We start from the raw sequence: 18,134 nt of genomic DNA on the forward strand, positions 1-18,134 counted from the left end.
CTTTCAATGGGGTCGTAACAGAGCATTTATCTACCATAACATCTTAAATAAAATAAAAAGGTTCAAGGTTGCATCCGCAACCAAACAGGTGCACAGAGGAGTTGAGCCAACAAAAATGGTTGCCATGTAAGCTGATGTCAACTTTAGGCTTCAGAGGAGCAACACATTCCTGAACCGCATCAAATTCCAGATAAGATCTGGGTTTAAAAAAAACACTATAACGGTAAAACAAGGGGCTTCTTTTTTGTTTTTTGGGAGAACTGTGCTGTCAGCTTCCACTGTGTCTGGTCTGACAGCAGCAGCTGCAGGTCGAGCGGCTCTGTCAGCGGCGTCTGCTGTGCTGCTCAGGCCTGTCAGGTGCTTTCATGGAGGGAACCGGGCAAACTGGCTCCACTTCCCAAACTGTGCACACACACACACACACACACACACATAAAGCTGTTCCACCTGTAAACACAAGTACAGCTGAGCTCCTCTCGGAGATTTCCACCAGGACTTCTCTGGATTTTTAGCACCTAAAGTTACCAAAAAATTGACATTAAAAGGATCTTCGCGATCTAACAACTTAAAGTGCATTGAAATGTTTCCGATTTAGAGATGAAAAATATAGATATTGCAATTGTCATGAGATAAAGAGACAGGTTGTCACCAGGGGGAGAAGGGAGAGAGAGAGAGAGTGTAAAGATGAGGGAAAATTAAAGGGAAACGGCATAAAGCAGGTGAAAAACAGCTGCTCCCCCTTGTGATCCCACCTGATGAGTAACCATGACTCCCACCAGTCCTCATCAGCTGTGCAGCCACACCCACACCCTGCTTCACAAACACCCTACCCAGCACACACACACACCAAAAACCAAGCAAAACCCCCTTTTTTCAGCTCTTGCAGGATCAAATCCATTCTGTGTTCCACAAAAGCTGCAACTAAGTTCGTTCAAAAAGAATTCTCTGAACTAATCAGGTGTTTATAATCTAAAGTGAATGTAAAAACCTTTTGCTTTACTTAGAAGCACTCAAAGAAATTATTGGCTTTTTTCCAATGGAAAATTTTGATCAATTTTTTTCTTTTTGGAAAAATATCAATCGATTCTGGAATCGAACATTTTCAATCACATCGTTTTCCATCCTCAGTTTCTGAAAGACTGATTTGACACAACCTGACTTCAAAAAAGCCCAGCAGAACTGTGGTTTTATTGTCCTGAAGGCTTTTTAGAAAATGTTTGGATTTATGTCGAAATCAAGATTTAATGTTTAAAAAAAAGAAATCAATTTAAAAAGGTAAAAAGAGTAAAGGCGAGTAACTAGTGTCAGTTAACGACTGTCCAGTGTGAACACTGTACGCCATGTTCCAGCCCGTTCTTTCATGCACCACATATGTTCGGTGTGCACGTACATATTGGAGTATTTTTTATTTTAATTTTAGAAACACCGGTTCGAGCCTTGTTAAGGGGCCAGAACCGTTTCGATGGAACCAGTTTGCCACCAAACAAAATCCAAATGGTGCCCATCCCCAACCCTAAAAATACTTCAATCTCAGTGTGTTTTTTCCTATAAATCATCAGGTAAATCCTATGAAGTTCAAAGCCAAACATCTGCTGAGTCTCCTGCAGACCGCTTTGCTCCCATGGGAGGAGGGGAGTGGGACTGGGGTAGAGTGGGCGGTGCAGATGTTCTGATTTTACCCCAAGTAGGGGGTAAAAATAGAACCGTGCACACATCAAACGGAGGCCTTGACGGCAGCGCAGCAGACTCTGCTGTGTCGCTCCATCCAGACTCTCGAAATTCTGCCCACAGCTTCAAAACTTAAGTGTGAGGCTTCAGGAGTGACGCCATGAAAGATACATCAAAGTCCTCCACATGACTCACCCTGTCTTTGTCATCCACCACGTCACACAGCATGTCATCGGGGTCCAAAATGCCTCCATCTCCATGCTCCAACCGGTGCACCTGAACCCAGTAACTAGAGTCCTAGAACAAAACAAAACAAAAAAACACCATAGTATTAGCCTAGAGATGAACAGTAATAAGATCCGATTTACTGCTGGTCTGGGCTTAGGATTTGAAGCATTACATGAATAAAACCCCTCTGCATATGAGCACTAGCAGGCCAACTGAATTAACAGCTTGGAACCAGCGGATTCAATCATCAAGCGGTTCATGTCATGATCCAGTTGGCTGGCAGGAGTGGAATCATGGCGGCCTTTAGGAGGGACGTTAATGCTCTGCTGGACATCCTGCACGCGGAACAAATAAACGTCTGGAAGAAGCGTCACCACAGTGACGACTCGACTGGAATTGAAAACTATTATGTGCGTCCTATAGGTCAGTATGGCCTTCGTTGAGGGATCAGTTTAACACCTGAGCTTTAGCTCCAGTGTTGACGTTCATTAGAGTCTTTAACCGTTTACGGAGTTTAGATCATTCCGGCAACTTCTGATGCCTAGAAAGGCAGCTTTGTGCTGATAATATTCAGTGATTTATGGTCATACTGTGTGGTACAAAACTGATATAATAATCCACTTTTTATCCATTGATTCCTAAGAAAGGTTATAAAGTAAAATACTTGGGTTGAAAGCAAACAAATCTGCAAGACAAACGAAGGAAATATGTTCTTTTAAAAACAATGTGAAAAGAAAAAACAACACATGTCAAACATGCCAAAGCTGGTCAAACCCACAAACTCACCACCAGAATTAAAGTGATTACACAAATGTCGTTTCCTCATTCTAGCACGCCACTCATCCAGATCCTCATGCAGACATGGAACAAACATTCTTTTGAGTAAAACCTTTTAAAAAAACACACACCCACACAATCACCAGAATTAAAATTGGCATTACAGTAGGCAGTTTAAACAGCTAAATTTGGATTGTACCTAAACTGCAGAAAGCTCTAATCTGTCTCTTTAATATAACGCACCACTTCCACACAAACTCAAAGAATTGTGACCAATGGAATAAGATTTGGAACTAGATTATGCACTGACTTCCAAAAACGGATGCACTGCAGACTAAGAAAAGGGGGTTTTAAGTGATTTTAAGTTTAATATTTAGGGTAAATGTATCCTGTAGCAATATTTGGCAGATTATAATGTATATTTCTCATATTTGTTCTTTGTAAGCAAGAAAAATGTGGGCCAACTTTTCTTTTTTCAAGCATTTTTACCAAGAGTTTGGGTTTAAGACGAGTTTATTTTACCAAGATCAACAAAAGACTACATTTTAAAATGTATCTTTAACGTTTTCCTTTTTCCATTTTAGAGTTTTCTGGGGGAAGAGATGGAACAAAGTGCTGGAAAACATAAATTGGTAGTCCTATATTTATTTTTTAAGATTTAAAAAGTACTTTAGGGTCAGTGTTTTGGAGTAATACATTACTTTTTTTTTAACACATTACACATTTTTCATTTCAAGTGTATGTGTAATTCCAACTCTCTAGTCACACCTACTTTTTATAACTAGATTGTCCATCATGAGCTAAAACAACACTTTAAATGTAAAAATACCTTTCCTACTGAAAGTGAAAGTTGAAATATAAAGATCAAATGCTCCTTAACATCAGTTTTCATAAGTACGCCAGCAGTCGGCCAACTTAAGCAGATGGATTGCATCCCATCTAAACACATATGGGCTCAATCAGATGGTGAGCTGCCTGCTGGTGTGGTTGGACAACGGACGTATTGTAAAATAGAATCAGCAGAACAGGAGAACTGACGTGGACAGACAGCAGATCCTCTCTCCTTATTTGGAGACCTGGCAGAGGTGGAGTTAGTCATTAAAGGGCCCGGGGTATGCAGTTTTCTTGGGGCCCCCTGCAATTTCTGTGGTGTCTTATTTTTTTTAAATTCCATTATTTTAAAAAACCCAGAATTTTTTTTTTGTCTAATCATCCTTACTTCCACAAGTTCCCCAGTTCCTTTGATCATTTATGATTAGTTTTACTTAATTTGACTTCAAAAATTCTTGTTTTGTTGTTATTTTTTGCATTACTTTAATCCCTTGAATGTTTTTTTGCATGACTTTGTTTCCCAATTATTGTTTGCATCACTTTGATCCCTAAATTTGTGTGTGTGTGTGGGGGGGGGGGGGGGGGAGTTGTTTCTAATTTTTTTTTTTTATTACTTCATTTTCTAAAACGTTTGGTTTTTTTGCATTACATTAATCTCTAAAATGCTTTTTTTGCATTACTTTGATCCCTAAAATGTTTTTTCATTTGTGTTTTGTATTATTTTAATCCCAAAAATATTGATTTGATTTTTGCATTTCTTAGATCCAAATTTTTGTTGTTTTGTTTTTTTGACATTACTTTGATACATTAAATGTTTTTTGTTGTTTTCTTAATGCCTTATTTTTATTCCTAATGTTTGTATTATTTTAATTAAAACATTTTTTTTTTATTTCTTTCATCCTGTCATTTGGATTAACGCCAGAGAAACAGCTTGGAATGCAGCACAAAAATGTTTACACAGTTACCTGCATAGAGAAAATGTGTGATACCTTCACAAATTATAAAATATGTAGAGAAATCAGATAATAGGCATTTTTGTGGCTTTAGATGCATTTGCTTGAAAGAAAAAAAATGAGAGATTTTTATGAACAAATTGACTTTCTTCAAAAACCCTGACAGCATTTGAACTGTGAGCATGCATTGTGTCATTAAAAATAGGGCTGAAGTTCGCAGGAATACAAAGCAACACTGCAACATGAGAACAACTACACAGACCTTATCTGTCAACCACAGGGCAAACAGAGAGGATTATAAGGAACCTGTAAAAACCAGTGTAACCTGTGCTGAGCAAACTTCTACCGGCGCTTTAAAGTTACATCAGTGTTGTCAAGTGTTTGCTTATCTCAGAAAAGCACCAAACTGCTGCAATAAACTTCTATATAGTTCCAAATAAGAATTGTTTTCTAATGCCGGGAGTCAATTTTACATTTAAACTCATGGTATTCTTTGATTTCCTTAAATGCTTTTGAGATTTCGTAACCATCTTTAGATGTTAAAACCATAATTAACAATTACACATTTTCTCAACAGAAGCACTGTGCTTCCCAGGAATGTGTGTCCTTAGTTAAACAATACTACATGTCAAGAAAACGAAAAGGATCTTTTAGGAAAGACAAGAAAACTAAGGGTAATTTAATGCGTTACATGTTGTCCTGGTCATTATCTGTATTTTTTCTTAGGAATATGAACTCTTAAACAACTCAGAGTTGATTAAATTGACTGTGCAGCATTTTTTTTTAAATGTTGTGCTTCTTTAAAGCCTAAGACAATGGATATGCTACAGACCATGCCTGAGTAACCAGTAGCGACAGATCTCCATCAGCGTTTGACGGTGGTACCAATAGTAAAGGTTAAAAACAAGAAACATGACGTTTAACAAAGCTGCAATGTGAAACAAAGACAGGTATGCCAACATTTTGCTTGTGCTATAAACATTAAGGCAAAGCCAGCTTAGCATCTATTGATTCTAGTGAAATCTCTGGTATCTGACACTAAACAGAACTGGAGCAGATATGAGCTGATAAGCATTGTGTGACAGAGCCTGTGGAAGAGTATTGCACCACCAGTCAGGTCTTGTCCCAATGACCCATTTAGTGCGTCGCCTCATTTGTTCCTTTATTCTCTGAACGGACAAACATCCTGCCACCTTTGTCTGATTAGGTTACCACCAAAGTGATTCCGCTCTAAAGATGAAGGGGAAACAATAAGATTGTTGTCTCGCACACGCAACCTAAACCCCGATGACAGGTTTTCTGAATTGCCTGATCCTGTCCGAGACCGCACAAATACTGGCTGGCAACCCTGTGAGCAAGTCAGGGAAAGGAAGAGTGTGGGAACGCAGACAAAAGAGATAGCACGTGTCTCGATATGTGTGTTTTATGACTGTTGCATTAGCTCTGGCAAGTGTTGCTGTTCCCACCGGAGGGCCTATATAACTGGCAATACATCTGTGGGCTGCAAATAATCACCCAGACCTCGTGGCGCAACGGTAGCGCGTCTGACTCCAGATCAGAAGGTTGCGTGTTCAAATCACGTTGGGGTCAGTTCTTTTCAGGTGGCATGATGAAGGACAGACTCTCTTTGTCAAGTTGTGTTTTTCAAGTGATGCTAGTTTCTCTACTGGTGGACAGCTCATGAGACAGATGATAAACAAACCTATTTGTTATCTGCTGGGGCCATCAAGAAGCTTTGATAACTGAGAAGTTAAGTAGAGGTGGCAAAAACAATATAAGTTGCCCAACAACAGTCCCACAGATGAACAATGTTGCCTTTCTTTCTTGGTTATTGTTTAAATATTTTCTTGCGTTTCGTGTTCTCATTAAAAAAAAAAAACACTAACCCTTTCCCATCATAAAACTTAACAATGACCAAAAGTAGAGAAAATAAATGCCAGATTGATCATCTTTTACTTTAAAAATCCAAATAAATAGATCTTTGTTGCACCACAAAATACCTTTTTTTATTATTAATGATACATCTGATATCAGTCTAGAACTGTATTTGAAACCAGTCTTGAACCAGCACAGACTTGTCGTCTTTGTGTGTTTCAGGTTGTATAACTTTAGTTAAATTTACTGCTTCATCACAAGAATGAAAGTGGATGATTGTAGTATAAGAATAACACTCACAGGTTTTTGTAATGTCTACCTCCCCCCATCAAAAAGGAACGCTTCAGTGGATCATCTCCTTTGGGAAATGATCAATAGTCTTTTGGTCATGGCAGGTCAGTCAGTCAATGAGGAAGGTTTTTCATACGGTGGATATTCAGAGACTACATGTTATTACTAAACACAATTCAGACGTAATGTCAATCCTAAAAACAAGCTGGCATTTTTCTGTACTACAATAAAATGCATCTTGAAAACATCCGTTCATCTACAGTACTGACATATCAACTCTAAACAGAAGCCTTTGAACCAATTTTTCCCTGCTGTGGGACAGGAATGGTGAGGAAGGCCTTGAGTAACCACCAAAATTACCACACACTACAATCAACCATGCTTAGCTCCCAAAGGTATTATTCCGTCCCACCAAACTTCTGTTTACATATTCCTTAAAATGAAATCTCATGCAACAAAGCTTGGTAAAACGTATTTGCATTTACAACAGTGCATTTTTTTATTGCATTATTTTGCACTTTATTGCCATCTAGGACACAAGGAATGTTTCTGTTGTAGCTGAACCTGACCTAAGAAATAAAACAAATTCTTCTCTTAGTCTAAGCAAGAACGATCTAGGGAATTACTGGGTAAATATTTCATTTAATAAACTCAAATCTCTACAGCCAGAACAGTTAGCATAAAGCTTTATGGGGACTAAATTAATGGGTAGCTTAGAGATGTGAGACTGAGAAGAAGCCAAAAGTATGAGCCAGGAAGGCAACACTGCCAAGTGTACCAGCTACAATTGTTGTCAGTATTGATCTGACATGTAGGTACATTTCCAGGGAGGTGTGTCAGGATATAAACACATGAGCTGGGAAGAAGAAATTGGCAGTTAGCCTTTCTCAAAAACAGGTTTATGCGTAAAACCTAAATCTGATTTTAAAAACTCCAAACAATATGGTGTAAATAAGAACAGGGGGAGACCTCCAGAGAGCCTTCCTTTAGGAATGTGAGTGTTCTTGTGAATTATTGGGGGTTACCCAGTATTTCTACATCTTAACCTCCCTCCTTTTACAGTTTACAGCTCAAGAATGGTTGTGATTTATGGAGCCAATGCTCTCCCCTTTGAGTCATTGACAATGATGTCACCAGTGTTTACGATCTGCTGTGTGAACATACAAACAGCTCCTTTGCTATTTCACCAAAACATCCATTGTTTCTGAGAAGAGATGGAAAAAAAAAGCTTCACTTGGGAAAGAAAGAAGGCAACAAAATACTTGTGGTGACTGAGATTTACCATCAGGAGTCTGTTGGCTTTAATGTTAGTTCACCGAGGGAAGCTTTTTATTAGTATTGTTTTGAGACCGACAAAGTCCCCTTGTGGATTATTGATTGCGTGTTGCCCAAAGCATCTACCTCCTTCAGAGAAATATAACACCTCGCTGCTGAAGAAAAGCAGGCAGCCATGTGCTCACTAGTGACCTGCTGCAAACAATTATTCATAGGTGAACATCAAGCGGGGAAACATACCGTGGCATTTCACTGGAAGCTCAAAAGCCACATTTAATTTTGCCCAATAACTTTAACAGCCGTGTGTAAACTGTGTTAACAAGATATTCACAGGTTGAACGTTTTTAGGAGTCTTAGACACGTAATTGGGTGGTACAGAAACTTTATGATGTTGTCTGGAGGGAGAAACAGCTTTTGCTCTTGTCTACCATCATAGAACAAACGACATGGTGACCAATGAGGACTTAAACAGAGACAGGGGAGTTATATGTGAAAGGATCTTAATCATTAAAGCCTTAGTCAGATCCACCTGGAGGGGAATTGACTTGTACGGGTACTGCAGGTTTTTGGGTTGTCCAGGCCCGTGAAAGGTCGTGGTGAGAAGCAACTGGTCTTAAGAGGAGTGCAGGTGTGTCTTGCAGTTCCCCTAAAGCCTGTTAAAAATGAAACATTTGATTTTCGTGCAAGTGGTAAGTATGTTGTAAAGTATTCTTACAGTGCCATTACGCCACACTCTAGTTGTTAGTAAGGTGGAAGTACTGACCCCTCACCATTAACTGTATAAGAAAACTGTACTGAACAAGTTTGACGTCACTCATAGAAAATGCATTTTTTCCGGCTCCAGCAAAATTAAGCCAATTTAGTTGCCATTTTTCCATGACACGGATGTCGCCATGTTGGAGCTACATGACGTAAGTAAACAATGATTGGTCCGAGTCAGTCTGAGTCAATCTATCTATGCCAACTACTGTCGCCAGTCACCAGTACCGGTAAGCTTGTTTAAAGTCCACATCCCTTCCACTAAAAGTTGGCTCAGGAAAATCCATCAATCAAACCTTTTTAACGTTTGTAGTGGTGATCAGCCGGATGTGCATCCATGTGGTGTGCACACAATATGTGTAGGGGAGTAGGACAGTAGGACTTTCATTGGATGCCCACCTAAACTACGCACTGATTGTCAAATTTCTAAATCTTTGTCAGTCTTCATACAAGGAGCATGCACTTATCACGTGAACAGCGATAAAGGGCTCGTTGCATAGTCTGCTGAATTTGGGAAATTGAAAACAGGAAAAATCCGTACAACGTACCTGCGTCTCACCTACTTCGCCCTTACTTTTCCCTTTGGGTGGTGTAGTAGTGTTCACTACGACTTCTACCTGACAGCATGCCCACAGGAAAAATGCACATGAACATTTCTCTCTTCGGGCAAACCATTCAAGGTCTTCGGCTTTGCTGTTTCATATGGGCCACCTGCATCCGGGCCACCTGCATCCCTTGTACACGTTTGCCCATTTTTCACTCACAGTTCTAACAAAGAATAAAAGCCAAGCCCCCGCCTTCTGTTTTCAAAATTTTACGCAGTTCCTCAAAAGATCACTAAAGGTTGTTCTGTGAACGGACCAATAAGTGAACCACATAAAGCAGGGGTCGAGAACCTTTTTGGCCGAAAGAGCCATGAACACTACATATTTTTAAATGTAATTTCGTGAGAGCCATACAATATTGTACCATCCCTTTCCCACACAGATGGACGGAGACTTAAACTCTTTTAAGGTTGTATCCTCTGGGTATTGTAGACCGTAACCAACGCCGCACAACTTAATCTCTCCCGCCGACAGCGCTTCTCCCAACTTTTTATTCCCCTGCTCCCGCAACAGCCCTCCTATTTCCCCCTATTCGGCCCATAGCTGAACCCCATTGGTCCAAACCCCCCCAACGACAGGCTGAGCAACAGAACTGAGGTCCAATCAACGTCTCTGCTTGATGTGTTTAATAAACTCCGGAACTTAGAACCCAACAGCCACCCAGTCCAACTCAGTCTGCTACAATATGTTTAAAACTAAAAATACAAGTGAATGTGTGCATTTTATGTAATTTCAACACTTTTAAAGTGCAATAAATATGTGGATTCTTTTTAATAATATTGTTATGCTGTTGCTAATAAATGATGGGTATTTCTTAGCATTAATGTGACTTCTGGTGCTGCATGGCGGTTTTGCTGATGGTCTAGTCTGGTTGATACGTGGTGAGTTTAAGCTTCATACAGGTGTTGTGGAGTGGGGGTGTGCATGTGCTGGGCCCGGTGTGTGTGTGAGAGGAGGAGGGAGCGCATGCAGCGGAAGGAAATATTGAAACAATACCCAAGAAAGAAAGGCAAAATTGTTCCTCTGTGGGACTGTTGTTGGGCAACTTATATGGTTTTTTGCCACCTCTACTTAACTTCTCAGTTATCAAAGCTTCTTGATGGCCCCAGCAGATAACAAATAGGGTTGTTTATCATCTGTCAACCAGTAGAGAAACTAGCATCACTTGAAAAACACAACCTGACAAAGAGAGTCTGTCCTTCATCTTGTATCTTGCCACCTGAAAAGAACTGACCCCGACGTGATTTGAACACGCAACCTTCTGATCTGGAGTCAGACACACTACCGTTGCGCCACGAGGTCTGGATGATTAGTTGCAGCACGAGAGGGGGTGAGAGCGCAGAGCGGAAGTGTGTGCATTCATGTTGTGTTTTTCGGAGGAAGGAGAACCGTAATAAAAGAAGGTGTCCCCCCAGAACAACTGTTATTGAGTCTTTGTTAACCACGGTCGGAAACGAAAAAAGAAGTCATCGCGCAGGAAAGGTTCAACACAGGCGTTGAGACTTCCATCCGTTAAACGTGATCGTAGGTTGGTCTGAATGTTCTTTAGATGTGAGAAAGTCTGCTCCCATGCAGACGTGGAGCCAAATATTGTCAGTACAGCAATAATTACACGCTGCAGTTTGTGGTATGTGACGGCCAGCGTGTTCTAAGTTTTGACAATCAGTGCGCGTTTCACCTTGCTGCCTGCGCCCACTACTCCTCCCCTTTTCCTCCCCACATATCCCGTCCCTGCAGCTGCGCGCTCCTTCTTAGAGACGGGATCGCGCAGCTGCAGGACGGCAGTTCGCAGGTTTCCGGCTGGTACAAACTCTGTGATATAACAGATAATAGTAAACTGATAGTGGCGCAGATTTTTTTCTCTCCAACCAAGCACCGCTATTACTGCCCCCCCCCCCCAACGGCATCGCGTCCAAGAAGGACTGGTCTAATGAAACATTCTTTTTATAATTAAAGATTTGTCTGCGAGTCAGATGTGACCACCAAAAGAGCCAGATATGGCTCGGGAGCCATGGGTTCGCAACCCCTGCAATAAAGCTTCAAACATGACTTTGTCCCACCCAACTGCTGCTTTTACTGTGTTAGTGAGGCATAAATCCAGTCAATATGTCCGTATATCACTACCGGCTTTATTTCTCCCAGAATCCATAGGGTGTCGTTTACTTGTTCACCTTAGTTGTCTGCCTTATGTTTTCAGTATTTCTACTTTCCCCCTGTTCACACTAGGGTTGTGCCGATGGACGATATCATCGTCCATCGTGATGGGTGACTGACATCCCGATGGAGAGACCACCATCGTGATGCCACGCCCCCGCCACGTTGCGCGTCGACACCATAAGCCGCGGTTACATGTACAAAATATCTTGATGGGATCAATGGTCGGATTAGAATCCAACCGTGTACATGGGCCCAGAAAAATGTTTTCAGAATATAAAAACGTTCACTAAGGTCACAATTTCGGTCGGAATAAATCATTCGCACACGCGCAGTATTCGCACATGCGCAGTTTGAAAACCGGAAGAGGATACAACTTCCGCCGAGCGGCTTTTTTTCCAAACTTTATTGAAGGTAACAATTCAATACAAAACGATAACAGCGGCGAGCAGCTATATACATTGACATGTCAGCTCGGTAAAATACGAGACGATCTTCTAAACGTTCTTTTAATAATGTTACGGTTATTATCAAACACCTGTTCGCTCATCATTTGAATTTTAATCCGTGTGGTCAGTGCTTTTTCTGAACGTAGCCAGGATTAACAGTATGCTAACACGGGCTAACAACATTAGCTTTGGGTGGCGCTGCACGTAAACGTGTAAGAATAACATCAGCCTTTATTTAGTCGGGACACGACTGGAAACACAAATCCACGTGATTGATTGAATGTTTTCTAAGGACTGAGCGACATTTCTGCTTTGAAGCTCAAACCGCTGTGTGTCTGCTGACGATCCGAACTGTGCTCAGACACACGTTTAGACCCGGTTCTGAGTTTGATAGCTCGTACCCCTAGAGCTGCGGGACGGATCGCAGTCTTAAATCTCCCACACATACCGCTCATGTACCCCCCCCCCCTTCCCATCAAACATAAAGCTGTAAATCTGCCCTCCGCCGGTCCACTCCGCTAAGTGCGGGAGCGGACCACTTCTTTTCTATTTTGCTTGTTACTTTTTCTGTTAAAGTCACTTCCCTCAGTTTATACTGGATCATCGCGGATTAACCATTAGTTGGGAAATAAAATGAAAAAAGCAAAATAACGAATAGCAGTTATATAAGAACGAAAAATGTAAAAATACCCCCCCCCCGACGATGTCATCGTCCATCCCGATGGTTGACAGCAAACATCGTCAACGGCCAAATTAGGGGACATCGCCCAACCCTAGTTCACACAATGTTTCAGTAACTAAATGGCTCAGCTGCTTTCTGTTAAATAATCACCCTCAGTCAGCATGTGCGGTGACAACTCTCAATCCTTAGGAATTTCAAATTCGTCAACAGTTAAAAGCTCAAACTAATGATATTCTTCAGTAATTCGTTAAGAAGTCCAAATGTGTCAAATAAATCATCATCACAGTCCTCTGTGATCTGGTTCAGTTAATGATTAGTAATCTCAGGTTTTCTTCAAAACCACAACTACAAGCTCTACGAGCAAGAACTACATAGAGAGCTGAGCATCTGGTCTGTATAAAAACAGGAAGAGTGTGTACACTTGGGTGTGTACATACTTGTGAGGGCCATTTAGCCACGTCTTCTCTGAGGTTCAAGACTTGCTTTCAAGATTAGACTTAAAATCCAGTAAATAAAGGCTAGGGTGAGGTAGTCAGTTTTATAGTAATCACAGTAGATACACATAGAAATCCCTAAGTATGAAGGGAAACACTGACGTACTTGTGTCTGTGCTTGATCACATGATAAACAGCATGGGCTGGAAGAACTGTTGTGAGGAAATCACATCAAGTTCTCGAAAAAAGTCTTATAATTCCTAAAAATCCTCACTTAATTATTTGCAAATGTACTTTCAAGTGAAATTTTTTCCAACAGAGTCGTTCCCGTTTTGAAACCGTTTACACTGTTTGCACTCTTAAGCTACATTCACAACACCTTCTGCAACACATGTTCAAGCACCACTTCCAATGGAAAGTCTATGTAAAACGTGTTTCGGCCTTCTGCGTTCAAAACTTGTGTTCATGCCTAGCTATGCAAGTTTTTACAGGATGAACTTTGACCTCAGATTTGGTGGTGATAAGCCTTTTAACATCTGCGTTTGTTTTTCAAATGAAGGACACTCTCCGGATAAGATTGTAATTGATCCCCTATTGCAAGGACACTTGCAATGAACCAAACAATTTTTGTTTCATGCCCAAATCGCAACATTTACAGTACACTGCCTAGCCTTTTTAAACTGTAGGTGGCAGATATGCACTACTAAACAATAGAAAAATACGAAAAAGTCCCTCCTTGCTTGTTCAGTGTGAACAAAAATGCGTTTAAAAACGCATGTTCAGCACATTCGTGAACGCAGGTTAGGTATGTGTGTGTACGTAGGTTTAAACTAAATTTAGATTAGATCACAATATGAAAATCTCTGTTTGGTGGCAATCTGGACATCAAACAACTTTCCTAACATAGGAGGAAAGGGAATATAATGTATACTTGAGCAGGGTTAGCCTTAGCTAAACCCCATTACAGTATAAAAAAAGCTCATTGTTTTCTTAATTATAGTTAGTTTCCTTTTCTTAGCCTTAGGTTTTGATTCCCAGATGAACCTTCTAAGCAAGCCAAGAGAAACACGAAAAAACAGAACATCAGGGTTTTGTGTCATGACTCACACGACTCATCTACAGTCTGCAGATGTGGAGCACAAAGGAGGTGGAGGCTGCTTCTGTCGCAGGAATCTGTAATTTATGTATGACTGTGGAGTAAACAACAGCATTCAATCCTTTAAAAAGCAACACTTTCCTGCAGCTTGCGCAAGTAAATTACATGCACTTGCTTCAGTTATGCAATTACAAAATAATCACAAGTTGACCGAAGTAGCCAAAGCGATTTAAGTCAAAATCTATTTGGGGATCATTTGTGTTTTGGCAGAGAACCAAGGAGTAAAAGTTGACCAGCTGTGCAAATGTTGGTCAATTAGTACCGTTGTACATTTCCAGATACAATAATACTAAATAAATGTCTTGATGTCCAATGCCATTATTTTTAACTTTCTTTGCCAGGCTTCATCAGCTTTACTATATTTTTGAATTAATTTTTTTAAATAACCCTAAATACATTCCACTCCTGTGTCCATAATTATTTGTGGTGCTTTACCAGTTCTTTACTTTTTTCTTTTATTAAACCCTGCTTTACAAAAAATTTTTAAAAGAATTAAGAGCAGTTCATCAAATGACCACTACAGACTGGCTCTACATTCCAGTTAGCTGTTAATCAGTTTATTGAAAAATCCAAAGAAAAAATGAAAACGATAGGTGTACAAACTGTGGTAAGACCAGCCATATTGTTGGACCTAGAGACAATGGCACTGAGGATAAGACAGGAAGCAGAGCTGGAGGTAGCAGCGATGAAGATGCTGAGGTTGTCTTTGCGAGTGACCAGGATGGATAGGATCAGGAATGAGTACATCAGAGAGAGAGGACATGTTAGAGATTCTGGAGATAAAATCAGAGAGGCCAGACAGAGAGGGTAGGGAGGATAGACAGTGAATATATTGGTAGAAGGATCCTGAGTCTGGTTGCCAGGCAAGAGGTCTAGAGGAAGACCAGAAATGAGGTTTATGGAAGCAGTGAACGAAAACATGAAGGTAGCTGGTGTTAGAGGAGAGGATGCAGAAGGCGGGGTTAGATGGAGGAAGCAAATTTGCTGTGGCAACCCCTGAATGAAAAGCTGAAAGGAAGCAAAAAAGAGGAACTTGTACAGGTCAACTAGCTCTAAGGGGACATGACCATGGCTTTATGTGTGTGTTTATTACTGAAGATCTAAAGCTATTTTTGAAGGTACTAGTTGGGCACAACATCTAATTCATGAAATTATTCATATTGTAGGATATAGCTTTCACTATAAAATGACAAAATTCAGTATCAAGGTGTACCTCCATATGGCTGCATGGGACTACATCTTTAAAGAAATGGTGGTGACCACAAAGGTATAAAGCAACTTTGCCTGTGCTCTATACAATTATCTTTCCACCCCTTTTCACAATCATTGGGCGGCAGTGGCTCAGGCGGTTGAGCAGGTCGTCCGAAGATCGAAGGGTCAGTGGTTCAATCCCCGCTCCCCCAGCCAACTGTTGTTGTGTCCTTGGGCAAGACACTTCACCCTCCTTGCCTCCAGTGTGGCTCCACTGGTGTGTGAATGTATATGAATGTCCCAGTGATGGTCAGAGGGGCCGTAGGCGCGAACTGGCAGCAACGCCTCTGTCAGTCTTCCCCAGGGTAGCTGAGGCTACATCTGTAGCTTACCATCACCAAGTATGAATGAGGAGTGAATGAATAATGGACACAATGTAAGTGCTTTGAGCGTCTGGAAAAGTGCAGATAAATCTAATCCATTATTATTATTATTACTGGTCATCACCTGGTTTTAGACACTATCCATCCACCCTCTAGATCCATTAAATTCTTGCTTGCAGTGTTGGGGGGTGGGTCACACTCTGGACAGTTCACCAGTCCATCACAGGACAACTCAGAGAGAGACAGTAACAAACACTCACTTAAATAACAGCATAGAGTCAACAATTAACCTAAGAATCATATTTTTTGACAGGAGAAGTAACCTAAGCCTCGTTTCCACTGACCGGGATGATCCGGTCTGGTTTAGAATAGAGCAGGAAATTCAGGTGAGCATTTCCACTCAAACAATGAAGGTTAATCAGCAGCTAATTTTTTTTCCACTTGGCTTACAATACTTGTATATATACAACATTTAATGTTGTTTGAGAGAAGATTACAAGCTGTTTTCTTGGAGCTTTCTTTTGTCGTAATGACCTTAAGCCAATCAATGGGTTTCAACAGTAACCCCACCCAAACCGTTCCGTCTCATTTTTCTATGGACCTACAACCAACGGGGGCCCAAAAACGGTATGGTTCCGTCCGTCTTAATGGGTCAATTTTATTATGGAAATGCTCAAAATACCAGTCACATCTGGACCGAACCGTACCGCTCAATGGAAACATGGCTCTAGAGTACCAGGAGAAAACCCACACATGCTTTGGGAGAAATGACCCAGCAGGAATTCACTTTAGCCTCACAGCCTCACAAGTGCTAACCACTTCACCACCGTGGAACCTCCCTCATACAACCAGCGGCTTTATTTTTCATCTCGCTATATAACCACACAGATAACACACCCCTTTGTTTTATTAGATCTGTTCTTGACTTGTTTATTCTCTTCATTACTTCTTGAGTACTTATGAAGAAACTCTAAACATGGAAGTCTTCCAAGGTTGGAATTTAAGAATCCCCACCCTGTTGGCAAACGGCAACATTTTTATTCCAAAGGTTTGATCCCCCTTGCACAGCTAAATAGGTTGAAAAGTAAATTTTCTTGAGCTATTGTGCCACCGCTCCTCTTCTCTATAACCATCCATCAAAACCCCAAACCTCAGAATGTACAACACCCTTGTTCTCTCGTCTCAACATGATTCACCCTCGTGCCTATTCTTTGAACATCTCTTTAAGACTCTTTGATGTGGTCTAAAATTACTGGAAGGTTGTGAATAACTTTTAATCGGGGTTTAGAAAATATGAATAAAAGTGTAGCTGAACACCCATAAAATGAATGAAGCATAAAGGGAAAGATCCAGAGGCTGCGCTGCAAGGTTAAACCTAATGAGCTTATTGTTTACTAAAGCAGAGAGGCAATTCCACACATCAACACGCGCACACTTGTACACACCACCACTTCAGGCAATTTGAGGACCTGCTGATGCTTGAAAGCAGACAGTAGAGTAAAGTAACCTCGATGCATCTCATTCTCCGGCTGAGATTGAAGACTGCACGGCACAAATAACCAAAGGAGTCGATACCAAGCAGCTCAATAACCCATACCTGACAAACACACGGGAGCCACAGCTGGAACATATTAATGAACACTGCAATAACAAATATAAATAAAAAACATTAAAAGGTGGCAGATCCGAAAAGATTTGTTTGGCATTTGTGCTGCAATTTCTTTTAGCTGCACACTTTAATCAAGTAATTTTTACATTTACGGAAATATGTCATATGGTTAGTTTGCTCTTATTTGTTTTATACAGTCATCCTCTACTATAACGTGGATTTACCTTTCACAGTCTCACAGTTTCGCACGTCTTTTTTAGTGCATTTTTGCATGCTATATTTTTTTTTTTAAAAGCCCATTGTGTTCTGGGTCCTAATTTGCTTTATACCATCAATCTTCTTGTTCCACGTATCCTGTACAGACTACGTTCAGCTAGCCAAAACCACATACCTTTTTTGAATTGCAATCAGATTTTTGTTTTCATTCTATAATATTTTTCAACAAAGAAAAAAGTTTGAAAATGTTCCTGTCTGTCTGAGAAAAGCGCTTTTCTTAAGGTGCGGCGGCACCTGTATATGCACCTGTACAGGTCAACCCCCGACAGGTGCATAAGCCAAAAACTGTCAAATAGATCTTCTTTGAAAGGCATTTTTTGTCTGACTTTGACATTCCTTTTATGTGCTAAGCTAACTGTAGCTCAGTGCATTAATTGCCATCAACTGATCAGTTGGATACATTCATCTTCTAATCCCCTTCTGGGGTCACGGGCTGCCGGAGCCTGTCCCGGACAATTGTGGGAAAAGGCAGTGGACACCCTGGACAGTTCGCCAGTCTGTCGCAGGGTAGAGTATCCGAAATCACACACCCATGCAC

At 40.8% G+C, this 18,134-nt stretch overlaps 1 protein-coding gene and 2 non-coding genes across 4 annotated transcripts in view; 1 reads left to right on the top strand and 2 right to left on the bottom strand.

Moving 5' to 3' along the window:
• LOC101161760 (partitioning defective 3 homolog) overlaps window positions 1–18,134 on the bottom strand; it is a 409,769-nt gene that overhangs the window by 373,056 nt on the left and 18,579 nt on the right. For both annotated transcript variants that reach the window (XM_023950353.2, XM_023950354.2), the window contains exon 2: window positions 1,864–1,965. In XM_023950353.2, the coding sequence (XP_023806121.1) occupies window positions 1,864–1,965 (102 nt within the window). The remainder of the gene's footprint in view (window positions 1–1,863; window positions 1,966–18,134) is intronic.
• On the top strand, window positions 5,976–6,047 carry trnaw-cca (transfer RNA tryptophan (anticodon CCA)). The gene has a single exon. It is a non-coding gene; the product is annotated as a tRNA-Trp (tRNA).
• Window positions 10,493–10,564, bottom strand: trnaw-cca (transfer RNA tryptophan (anticodon CCA)). Its single transcript has one exon. It is a non-coding gene; the product is annotated as a tRNA-Trp (tRNA).

Source organism: Oryzias latipes, chromosome 20 (genome assembly GCF_053564925.1).
Source record: "Oryzias latipes strain Hd-rR chromosome 20, Olatipes_Hd-rR_3.1".
Lineage (NCBI taxonomy): Eukaryota > Metazoa > Chordata > Actinopteri > Beloniformes > Adrianichthyidae > Oryzias > Oryzias latipes.